Below are 12,277 nucleotides of genomic sequence, written 5' to 3' on the forward strand. Positions count from 1 at the left end.
CCATAGAGGCAAAGGCACACAGGATTTCAAGTCAGGGAGCAGAACGGCTACCTGTACATCAGTGCACTTAAATAACTAAAAGGAACCAGAATTTCTGCTCTTTCTTTTGTGATGGGAACCATCTTCAGCCCCTCTTCTGTGCTGCTTAATGCTTTTCCCCCCCAAAGTGCTCCTTCACATAGTGCTTTGGGATCAGGAACATGCACATGCGGTCAGAAGAGTTTAGTCTGTCACAGGTACGTGAACCCTTTGTCCTGTGCAGTCATGCAAATCATTACTGTTATTTTAAGACGCATTTGTTCTGTATGCCAAAGAGGATCGATTGACAGAGAAACAAGCCCGTTTGTTATCACAACTTGATACCGTTTTTTTTATTACGTGGTAAACAGCAGCCAGGAAGTGGAAGAACCTGTTGCAAACACATTGCAACAGGTGGCAGTCCCATATCTGGCTTATCCTAACGCAGTGACATCCCGTCGGACACACCAATGTAAAGGTGAGTGTAGGTTTATTGATTCAAAAAAGGCCTGAAACTCAGGAGATGCAAACAAAAGCGGAGCTGTTGCCCCACTGGCAAAGGCTGAGTCATCGCTGGACCATCTCAGGGAGGTGGTCAAAATTAACGAAGCGTGCTGGGAGCATGCGTGAGCCGCTGAAAGCAGGCCGGAAACGGGCGTAATGAGCAGACCAAGCACCTGGGGCAGTGAGGGGTCCTGGAGATGGAGGAAGGGGCTCGCCTTCCCCTCCTCGCTCTCCTGCCCCACAGAGACACTATGGGCGTGTCGACATGTGCACTTTAATGTGCATCAGCCTATTCAAATGCCCATGAAAGCATCAGAAAAAACCGTACTCTTTAGCTAATGCACGTTAATATAAGGTATTGCACCTTTTCCTAGTACCTCACAATGGAGGTACTAGATCTAAAGTGGTGCAGTTTTGTGCTGCCCACCCGCTGTGGCTTCCCCTGCCACTTCTAAGGCACCAGGGCTGGGAACAGGAGCACAGGCAGCATCGCCGGCTGGGAGCCTGCGCAGCGGTGGGAGAGGCTTTGCGCGGCCCCCTACCAAGCAGTGGATCTGGGGGCAGTGGGGCGCAGTGAGGAAGTTGGCCAGCTAAGTCTCTCCGCACACGGCATGTGTCCATGTTCATTGCCACGCCGGCAGGGGCCAGAATGGCTGCCTGTACGTGACTGCAACACGTGCCACTTGGATAATAAAAGACTCCCTTTCAGATGAGCAAAGGAAAACAAATGCTGCCTTTAGCTGTTCTCTTAGCACAGAATATCTATTGACCAAAGAAAATGCCCACAGTGCTTTTTTAACTGTAAAGCTCCTGGATTTTTCTCTGTGAACTGGACAGGAACTTGTTGATGTATGTGGGAACAAAAGGAGACTTTCTCCTTATGGGAACGTATGCAACCTACAACTTTTGGTAACACTTTTACACCAAGAGGTGCATTTTTATGTGGTGTCTACAAGAGAACTGGCATAACAGCATTACAGCATACTGGAGATGCTACACGTGTATTGAGAGAGATGGATCCTAACTGACTTGTGTGATAAGTGAAAAGGGAGCAGCCAGGTTGGTTTGGATCGTGGTGTATGGGTGAGAGGTTACCCAGACCATTGATGCATGTGCCTAGGCAGGAGTGGAGGCTGCCCAGACATCTATCCCCTCTTTAGGCCACTGAGACAAAATCCAAAGGCCAGACTGGGTCCAGACGTTGGGTGCCTCCCTGGCTGTAAAAGGAAGCATCTCATTCCCTGTTACTAGTTGTTCCTGGGGACAGTTTAGTTCAATATCTTCATTAACCATCTGGAGGATGGGATGGGATGGGCTGTGTTGCATCCTCTGCAAGTTCATGGCTGACACCAAGCTGCGGGGAGTAGTAGATGCACTGGATGGCAAGGCTAGGAATCAGAGTGACCTGGACAAATTGGAGGATCGGGACAAAGGACTCTCATGAAGTTCAACAAGGACAAGCACAAAGTCCTGCATTTAGGAGGGAGCAATCCCATGCACCGGTGCAGGCCTGGGGGGGACAGGCTGGGCAGCAGCTCTGCAGAAAGGATGTCGGGGTGATGGGGGCAAGCTGAACAAGAGCCAGCGGTGTGCCCCGGTTGCCAAGAAGGCTACCGGCATCCTGGGCTGCATCGGTAGGAGCGCCGCCAGCAGATGGAGGGCAGTGATTCTTCCCCTCTGTTCGGCACTGGGGAGGCCACATCTGGAGTCCGGTGTCCAGCTGTGCACCCTACTGCAGAAAGGATGTGGACACGTTGCAGAGTCCAGCGCAGGGCAATGAAAATGACTCGGGGTTGGGGCACGGGACTTGAGGTGGCAGAAGCTCCATCTTGGATGTTTTCAAAACCTGGCTAGACAAAGCCCTGGCTGGGATGATGCAGTTGGGGCTGGTCCTGCTTGGAGCAGGGGGCTGGACGAGACATGACCTCCTGAGCTCCCTTCCCACCCCTGTTTTCTATGATTCTGTGATTCTAGTGTGTCTGTAGAAACATTATCTTTCCTATGCATATTTGAATTGTGATGGCCTCACACTACAATTCATGTTAGTAGCCAGCATGAAATATTAAAGTGTACCTTTTACTGATGGGATTTGACAATACATGGATAAAAAGTAACACTGATGAATTATCAGGGAAGCTGCAGAATGGCAGCTAACACAAAGGAAGAAAAAAAACCCCTGCTGCTCACAAAGCTCAGAGGGTGTTCCTGTTCCTTCCCAAAACGCTTACAGGTTTACTGCAAACACGCATCCATGCGCCACTCTTTGTATGCTACACAGCAAAGCACGTGCATGCAAACACCACTCGTATGCACAAATCCTTTATTTCACTGCCATAAGTTAAGTTAAGCATTTAAAACCCACAAAAGTGCAAAGAGCATGAGTGTGCCAAGAAGCCGATCAACCATCTGCACAAAGCTACCAGGTCATAGCCTCTAGGAGCCTCTTACATCAGCAGAAAAAGACATACAGCAAAGGGAAATATTCTTCGCCTTAAATTTCCGTAGATCATTCCAAAAGCATTGGGGCTGCTTTGCAGCATGCGGAGAAATTACTGATGATGCCATATGGGGAAGCCATAGGCCTCTGTTCGGGGGATGGATTGCCACTGCTAGCAGCACAGCATCTTTGCAAAGGCATTGATCCTTTCTGGGAGGTGGGTGAGCCTCGTGCTGGGAAAAACCCTTGTTCAAAACAGTGTAGTGCAAAGGGATGGGGGGCAGATGTCTGGTTTGTGATCGTTGCTGGCTGGAGTGCTTTCAGCTGGCTCGCACGTGCTGTTACCACATTGATCTGGCGCACGCGACTTCGTTTGGACAGTGCATGTGGGCGCTAAACCAATCCTGCCCCTATCCCACCTCCTGTAAAACTGCCTTTGTATTTCACAGAATGTGTCACAATAAAGGTTTTTGCCATGCTGCTAGATCTGCCCCTGCAGATGGTGACTAATCATCCACTGAATTAGACCTACCAAAGCTTTTATAGCAGACTACTATTCCCCAAACCCCCCCCCACCCTCCTCAACAAAATTTGTGGAGGTTGAAACAGCGACCCAGACTCTAGTGCTGAGAGCAAATTCAACGTACAGCGTTCCCAGCGAAGTGCCTCTTCACTGCAGTCAAAGGTGCGGCTGTATCTCAGGTAGACGTACCTCTAAAAAACCCAAAACTAATGCCGCTGTGTACTAACAGCAGTGTAGCGGTGGCAGCATGGAGCTGCACGTGGATCTGAGCTCCGCACTGCCTCTAACGACAGGTTTTGCAAGCAGCACGGAGCTTCATGCTATCCGGCTACTCTGTTATCAGTCTCCAGCAAGCTGGCTTGGTACATCTACATAGGCTGCAGTCCCCCTTTGAATGCAGTGAGGACGTACCAGAAGATAGCAGTGTTGTCCAGACGTGTGAAGCTGAAGGGTAAGAATCACGACTGCAGAACTTGGCCTTCCTGTGCATACGGTTTCATCAGCAGCCGGCACACGCCGCATTGACACAGATCTCACACAGCTCCATGGCTTGGGCATCCATGTCTGTGCAAGAAGAAATGAGATTAGTGATGCTGTCAGACAATGTTTCGGGGAGGAATCTGCAAGGATATCAGGGCCGATGATGTTTCACTGCAGTTTAGGGACCTTTCGCGTTCACGTATGCAATGGGTGCGTCTACATGTGTGCCCTTAATGCACATTAAAAATGGAAAATGTAGGTATCGAATTTAGGCACAAATCATTAAAGCACATTAATGCATGTTAGGTGCATTAAAGCGCATTAACTTTAGTCCTAAGCCAGTCCACACAGCATTAATGCACTTTAACACACCCGCCTAAACCTGCTTAATGCACATTAAATTTAGGCGTGCTTAAGTCCACATGTAGACATGTCCAATAAGTCATAACAGGGAACACAGGACCTTGTTAAAGCCTGAAGTAAGGAATCCCCCAACAACCTCCCCCAGGAAAGACAACATAGAAGAAATATAGTGACCAAGCTAAGAAGCACAGTGTAGAGGCACAGAAATATGATGTACTGAACCAACAGCCATTTACAGAGCTCTAGGCCAACAAAGGAGTTATATCATTTCATCTGATCTCTTTTGTAACACAGACCATTAATTTTCATCCCGTTGCTAGCACAGTAATTTTGTGCAGTAATTACTAGCACAGTAATTTAGTCTGACTAAAGCCTGTCTAGTGTTTGGCTAGTCCCACCTTCCACAAACGCATCCCAACTTGGAAACTGTCAAGAGAAGGCAAATCCACTACTTTCTTTGGACACTGATTCTGGTAGTTAATGGCCTTGACCGTAAAAATATTTGCCTTAGTTCTAATTTGAAATTTAAAACAGGAAAAGCCTAGCATTAACTTCCAGCTGTTGATTATTGTCCTGCCTTGGCTAGAAAGAAGTCTTTTAATTCTGACTATGTCCCTGCAGGGTGTATTTATTCACTCTAATTGAGTCACCTTCCAGATTTCTTTGTGACAAACGCAACAGAGAAAGCTCTGTTTGCCTCTCTTTGTACAGCATTTTTCCAGGCATTGACTAATTTGTGTCACTTTTCTCTGCCCTTGCCAATTTTTTCAGTCCTACACTTGTCTCCGAGGTAAGTAAAAGGGGTGGCTCAGGAGGTCTGGCCAGGAGGGGACCTCACAGCTTCTCTAGAGCAGTTTTCAGACTTAAGGTACCCCTCCTTTTCCAAGGGATTCCTCGAGTCTAAGGCCAGCACTTAGCTGTCACTTATTTTTTGACTGTAATAGCAAAATAATCAAGCAATTTTTCTCTTGCAAAGAGTTCGGGCAGGATTGCTTTAACACAATGGATTCCTATGTGAAATCTCTGGGTTACCATGTGAATCATGTTTGCGTGACTCACTTAACAGCTGGCTGAAAATCTTGGGCGCATCTTGTCTTAGACAGATATGTTGATATTCCACCGGGAGCTCTGGATTTGCGCACAGGGCACCGATGTTCCTCTTCGGACGGGCATTAACGTTGGTGTCCAGACTCCAAAATGCCTTCAGCTGCTTCACATCCTCCAGTGGGAGGGAGAAATTCCCTATCTGTATAGAGAGAATCAAAGCAATGCATCAGGAAACGGGTTGTTATCACTTCGCCACAACCCAGGGGTGGCACCTGCGTGCCAAATCTTCCATATTAGCAGAAAAAGAGCATAGGAAAGGAGGGCTGGAAGGGACCTCAGGAGGTCAACAAGGATCATCCCTATCTAAACCATCCTGGACAGGTATTTGTCGAACCTGCTCTTAATACTGCACACGCACTCTTGCAAAATTGCTATCCCCAATTTCCTCAAACATAAAAAACCTCTCATTTTCCATAGGTAAAGCAGGAGAAGGAGGGCACTCTCAAAGCCGGGAAGTTTGTTACTGAACATGCCTGAGAGGTCTGAGGAGGGGGTTTGTGTCCCCTGCTACAGAGGAAGGCAAAGCCCCCCGGTCCATGCCAGTCTGACCGCTGGGTCAAATTCCTTCCTGACCTCCCCAGTGCTGAATTGCCTGATCCAGAGCACGTGGCCAGAAACCTGCAGGTGTACGTGCCGATGAGGGCACCAGCTCACCCCAGTCACAATCCTCAGCCTTTGCTGCAGTGAACCCACAAGGCTTCAGAAGAAGGTGGAAAAATCTGGGAAGGGGAAAAAAATTCCTTCCTGGCCCCATGTGGCAATGAGCAAAAGCCAGAGGCCTCTGGAAACGAAACACCTTCCTCTCTGCATTGCAACCCCAGACTGCCAACGCAGCCCCACTCATCACACGAACTGGGGAGCCCCTTTTCTGCCATCCCATGCCCTGCATAAACTGCTCCCAGCTCTTTAATCTTGTTTCACAATGAAGCAGTAAAGTCCTGCTTTATTCTGCTGCAGAGCAATGTTCATAATCTCCAAGCGGCGTGTCCCAGGATCTCTCCTGCACTCTTAGCACCTGGAGATGCAGACTATCAAACCAGCCAAGACACCCATCATCCATCAAGATTGCCAAGAAAGATTTGAAGAGAAATGGATTTGAAGTTTGATGTTAACACTTGAACCTTGAAGAGTGCTAATATGATCAGGCTGGTCAATCAGACAGAGAGAGGCCTTTCTGTGCACCCCATTAAACAGCAGTGGCTGTACAGACAGGATAGTCTTCCCTCCCAGATGCTCCAGCTAATAGTTTTATCAGCACTGCACCAGTCATGACGCATTAGGAGTGTTAACTACATCATAGAAAATGCAGGAAGCCTTTCCTTCCCTTTGCTGTGGTCCTAAAAGAGTAGAAGGGCTTGGAGACAGCACCAAGAAGATGCTACAGCCCTTCGATCCCAGTGGGAGAGGAACGGGTGTTTAGGAGAGGGGCAGCGACAGGAACCTGAGCTGGCCACCCCACAGAGACGTGCCAACTGGAGGACCATTTATAGGACATCAGGTGCCAGAACCAACAGCCTTGCTTTCTTTCCCCACAACCTCCTGCTCCAAAAGACGCTGAAACACCGGGAACAACAGGAACCGTGCCGTGAACTCAGATTTTACTGATGACGGTCATTCCACCCAAAGAAAAAAGAGAGACAGTGCTGCAGTCTGCACGTGCCCCAGATCCCAAGAGCGGAGATGGCGTTTGGTTAGGATTGCATCCAGCTCATCCTGGACCAAGGAGGAAGACATACAGAGATGACGGAGAGGGAACGTCACAATAACTGCAATCACCACCCCTCCTCCTCATCTGTGTCCATTTATGACAATTACTGTCAAAACTGGAAGCCTATAATGAGAACTTGAATTGGAGTTCAGGCACCTAAAAGGCAGCTGAATGTGCTTTGAGCACCCACAAATCTTACCTGCAGTTAGCAGGAGTTATGAAGCTCCTACAAGCTGCACTCTTCATTAGGGCTTTTGGTAGCTAATGTAAAGCACCCAAGCTTGAAAGCAAGTCACCCAGTGACCAGACCCTAACGCCGACATAAGTATTTTCAGACTGACTTTGTTCTTGCTGGTGCATTAGATACTGTAGTGTGCAAGCAGCAGCAGCAGCTCCACTTCACTTAATAACACCAAGTGCTGGGGGCTCTAGTTAGCTGAATCCTTCAAGAAAGCTGAATCCTTCAAAAAAACATTTGTTTCATGGATGCAACTGTTGGATGCAGCCTTTGAGATTCATTTCCCTTGAAATGCCACGGAGCGAAGGGGCCTAGAGCCTTTGGGCCCGGCCTTCCTGGGCGAGTGCTCTCACTGCTCAGCTCCCAGGCTTTCTTCCCCCAGTGTCAGCACTTTCCAAGACTTGTCCACATCCCCACCTAGTCTACATGCATAGGACTGCACAGCTAATTGTGTCCTGTTTCCCCGTGGTTTGGTCTAAGACCCACTGCTACTCTTCTGTAACCCTACCTAACCATTGCTTTCTTCATTCTACCTCTGGGGTGATCTTTGCGCACACAACCCAGCAGGTTATTTTCGGGGGTATGCTCCTCTGAAGTTAGGCTAATTAGTGAGGCCACATGTCCCCTTGTGCCAAAAATAAATTCAGCTTCTTTTATAAAACTGGAAAAGCCTGTAATTAATGTGATGCATGACAGCGGACCAGTAAACACTTTGCACAAATACTGTGTCTTTCATTGGAGGATTCAGAGCACTTGTGTAAGAAACGTGCGTCTCAGCGATCCCCAGTGCTCACCTATCAACAAGCACATGCTCCACTGTAAAGAGCGATCCGCCGAGGTCCAGAGACGCACGTTTCTTGCACAAAGTGTATTTGTGCAAAGTGTTTAAGCAAGGATTTGAGTCCATGAGTGTGGGGTGTGTGCGGTTTTTAATTTTATTCTAACCCTGCGCTCTGCTATCACATTACATTGTGCTGACCTTGTAGTAATAAAAAAGAAATGTCTGAGAGCCAGTGATCTCACCTGGACGTAGACAGGCTGGACGCTGTGCATAAACAACACGAGCACAAGAATCGCCAGGAAAGTGAAACCTTTCATGGCACCGCCAGGCCCCCGCGTTTTTCTTCTCAAAATATCTTATTTTTTCACTCTTGGTTTTAGTCTCTTGCTTTTCTTCTGTGTCCCTCTGGCTCTTTTTCTTTTGGCTTCTGAGCCTCGGATCTTCACGCCTCCAGGGCCATATCTTCCCAAAGCAAAGGAAGACCTTATAAAGCTTCCAGACAACATTTACTTGGTAATTCATTAATCCAGGTAAATTTATTGCCATCTGATAATCACCCTTTGAACTAACAGTTAGCTACTTATTGACAAGGGTAGATCAGCCACACCCAAGCCAATCTCAGCATTTATGAGCCTCTGGTAGCTTGGGAAAGTAGTATGAAGAGCCATACAAGTCTGGCAAAAAGTACAAGGTTTGCCCGTCTAACCCACCCCCTGAGAACGGGACATAACCATGTGTCCAGGTAGCGTGGGCCCGGGCAGAAAAGGCTTGGGAAAAGATAAGGCGTGTTTGGTCCTTGCCCCAAATGACGTTCATTTTAGAGTCTCGCTGACCTTTAGTGATGGAGATAGGGAGGGCGAGGAGTTCCTCTAGCTGCTGTTCACAAGAGGCGCACGAACGTGCCCACATGCGCTCTGCAGCTCGGGGCTGCAGAATAGCCATCGGACAGACGCCTTTCACCGGGAAGGGTCGCTGCGTTACCATCACATTTATGAACCGAGGCACGTGGAATCGGAACAGGCGTCGATGTATTTTACAGTGAGGTTCTCATTTGTTTTCTGAGCAAAGCCATCCAAATTGCTTAAACATTATGAAACAACCTGGGAACTGCCAACACAGGAGGAAGTAATGGGCAGAATATTGTTACCCAGTTGTTCATCGTTTAGGCCTAATTTCTGTCACACCCGCTTTGTCCATTAATTGCTGTTCTCCTTTCTCCCGTTGTTCACTAGCTACCATGATCTTAACACAGTCCTCAGATGCTGCGATACTGGTAGAGCTGTTCGTTGGGACTAATCTCTACAATGGTTGAGGTCATTTATAAATCCATTGCCCTCAGATGGTTACAGGGACCCGCTTTTCTTAGGTGCCTGATGGTACAGGTGCATCTTGGTTGCCATTTTGGGACTCCCAGAAGATTATCAAAGCCAGGTTGTGGCATCTGGCTGAGAAAAATGAATCCTTAAAGACCCCATGGCCATGTCCACATGAGCAGGGGCATGCCTTTGCAGCAACACAAATAGGAGCGGCACACATGTGTGCCGCTACTTTGTGCTGCGGTGCATGCCCCGCACGTGCAGTTTGGGGCTGGCTGGGGCACAAGGCGCCTCAGCGCGTGGAAACGAGGCAGCGGGCAGCCCTGGGCTGGCTGCTTCCCCATCTCCACGTTTGTCCTGGCTTGTGGCACTTTGGTGTGCTTTGCGTTGCTTTTTTTTTCTGGTTATTTTTGTTGCTGCTGGGAAATCCCAGTAGCAAATTTTGCCCCAGGGCTGCAAATTAGCAGCAGGGGACACAGTTTTAACATGCAACATGTGCAGCTTGTGGTGCTGCAAAGAGGTCTGCGGTGCCACAAACCACATGTGCCTGCACAGTTAGATCTGGCTGTGGAGTGCAATCTTAACTCAGAAAGGACTTACAGATCCAAACTGGCATTGCAGTGTGAGAGAGGACTCAGTCCAGTGAGAAAGTCCTATACTATTGAGGCAGCTGAGGTTAAACATCAACACCAAATTCTACTCAGGAGATAACAGGCCAGTGCTCCTCGACTTTTTTAGACTCCAGGCACCTCATGCTAGACACAAGGTGCCCCATGCTGGGCTCGGGGACCCCTCACTTGTTTTTTGCCTACAGAAAAACACTAGAGCAATTCCTGTGTTGCAAAAAGCTCAGAAAGACCCCAGCAGGGCAGAATGCTTGTAGCGATATGGACCCCGGTTTGAAATCTCTGGGTGTATCCTGTCTGCACCCTTAGCGGAGCTGACAAGACATAACACCCTTGAAAGGATCTCAAGGCACCCCGGTTGAGAATTGCTGTAATAAGTGAGTGAGTGGAGACCTGGCCAAATTCATGCTCTGGCTGTTGAGCTCTGTGGTGAGCAAGCATGGCATCAAACACAGATGCACGGCCTCATCATGCTACCCCACCACATGTCCGGACTCCCCGCAGTCCTGCATATAATATAGCTTTGGCAGATCAATATTTGTGAAGAACAAGGTGCCTCTTTCCCCTTCCCTCTTGCTTATTACCCACATGGGATCACTAGAGGGCAGCAATTGCTGGAAGAAATGGTTTGATCATTGCGCACTTCAGCTCAGTGTGGCCCAGACTTCTGATACTTGGGGCACACTTTTCTTCTGGATTAAAACTGGTGGCACACATCACCCTTATACCTGGGAAGGGGAGCAGGGAAGAGGCAGTGGCGGTGCAAAAGCTATTTGCAGGTTCCTGGTCCCAGCTCAACTGGAAGCAGCTGGCACCATGCAGCCAAGGCATGGGGGTGGGAGAAGTGGTGGCATCATTTGGAAAGCCCTCTTTGGAGGGAGGCCTTGTCGGGGTGAGGCAGTGAGGTGCAGCAGAGCCTGCCAACCTAACCACTGCATTGCATGCATCCTTTGCTAAAGACAAACCACAAGCGCGTTTGGCCACGCATGTCACAAAGCTTCCCCGGAAACACAAAGACTGCTCACATCGGCTAGGGACTGAGGCATCCTCACACGGCGCTGGGGCTCTTCTGTCACACGCCCTTCTCGCTGGCATGGCCTGGCCTGGCCCATAGCATTTGCACTGCCATCACTTGCAGCTGCAGAGGAGAACACTGCATAAATAGTCTGGTTGGGGCACAGGGGAGAAATTTAAGCCATACTTATATGGGGCAAAGCAAGGCTCCGGTGGTCACAGATCACCGCCACGCAGCATCACTTCTACAGGCTCCTTTCCTAGGATGCAGAACAAGTGCAGCACATACGCAACGGTGGGGGCTCTTTTTAGTGGGTGATACCCCTGACACTGAGTGTAAGTCCTAACAGAAGGTCAAAAAGTATTGGTACAGCTGTCCTGGGAAGTTGGCCCAGGAAGTGCAGGGTGGGGGGAATCATATCATTTGACACTGCAACGCTGCGAGCACGCTGCGAGCCACGAGATGGACTGCCGAGTGCCGTACAGATGCAGCTGGGTCCCTGCCCGTTGTTCTGCTTTGCAGCTTAGTGGGACCCTGTTGTGTCACGCCAGAAAGCAGCCAAGCGGACCTGCTCGTCTCAGCCCTGCTGAAGAACCTGCACCGGATGAGCGGACAGCAGTGTTCGAGGGCGCAGCAGATGCTACCCAGGAAGGAAACAGAAATGTGAACCCCACACAGTCGTCCGCACAGCACATCCTCAGTGAAGTGGTCAAGGCGATCCCCTTCCCAGTGCCACGCTGCCTCGGCTTCTCACTCGGAAAGTGGCTGCTGGAAGGTGGCTTCGGGATACACAGAAGACAGTTGAGGGGCTACTGAGAAGGACGGAGCTCCATTTATTTTACCTGAAAAGGAACCCAAGACAGCAGCTGCCTCTCCACGGCAGAGAACAAGGGGCAGGGAAATAATAGGTATGTGCTTAGGGTGTTTCCCCTACTTTGTGGGCGCATCTACATGAGATGCTTACTGTGCATTAGCCTAATAACACTGTCCAGTAGCGTAATGGTTATTAATTGTGCTAATAGCCTGCTGTGCAGTGTTGTTAGGCTAATGCACAGTAAACAGCACAAAAAAGCGTGTGCTGGCACTACTGCACATTCAGTTACTACCTCTTATTAGAGGTACTAAACTAAATGCACAGTAATTAAAGTGCATTAGCGAACG

The 12,277-nt window shown here is 49.0% G+C and overlaps 1 protein-coding gene across 1 annotated transcript; it reads right to left on the reverse strand.

The window, feature by feature from the left end:
* Positions 1 to 3,558: 3,558 nt before the first annotated feature.
* Positions 3,559 to 8,646, reverse strand: LOC149854421 (guanylate cyclase activator 2B-like). The gene is made up of 3 exons (XM_090023384.1): positions 8,402 to 8,646; positions 5,385 to 5,571; positions 3,559 to 4,046 (listed from the first exon to the last, which is right to left on the reverse strand). The coding sequence occupies exons 1-3, from the start codon at positions 8,474 to 8,476 to the stop codon at positions 3,982 to 3,984; spliced, it is 327 nt and encodes a 108-aa protein (XP_089879510.1). The 5' UTR covers positions 8,477 to 8,646; the 3' UTR covers positions 3,559 to 3,981.
* Positions 8,647 to 12,277: the final 3,631 nt, after the last annotated feature.

The sequence above is a fragment of the Crocodylus siamensis genome, chromosome 12 (genome assembly GCF_052110815.1).
Source record: "Crocodylus siamensis isolate JL-2025a chromosome 12, ASM5211081v1, whole genome shotgun sequence".
Taxonomy (NCBI): domain Eukaryota; kingdom Metazoa; phylum Chordata; order Crocodylia; family Crocodylidae; genus Crocodylus; species Crocodylus siamensis.

Coding starts and splice junctions, on each gene's coding strand:
- LOC149854421 (XM_090023384.1), bottom strand. CDS start 8,476: ATGAAAGGTTTCACTTTCCTGGCGATTCTTGTGCTCGTGTTGTTTATG. Junction 5,572..8,401: donor TCCAGCCTGTCTACGTCCAG/GTGAGATCACTG, acceptor CTCTCTATACAG/ATAGGGAATTTCTCCCTCCC. Junction 4,047..5,384: donor GATTTTCAGCCAGCTGTTAA/GTGAGTCACGCA, acceptor CTTCTTGCACAG/ACATGGATGCCCAAGCCATG.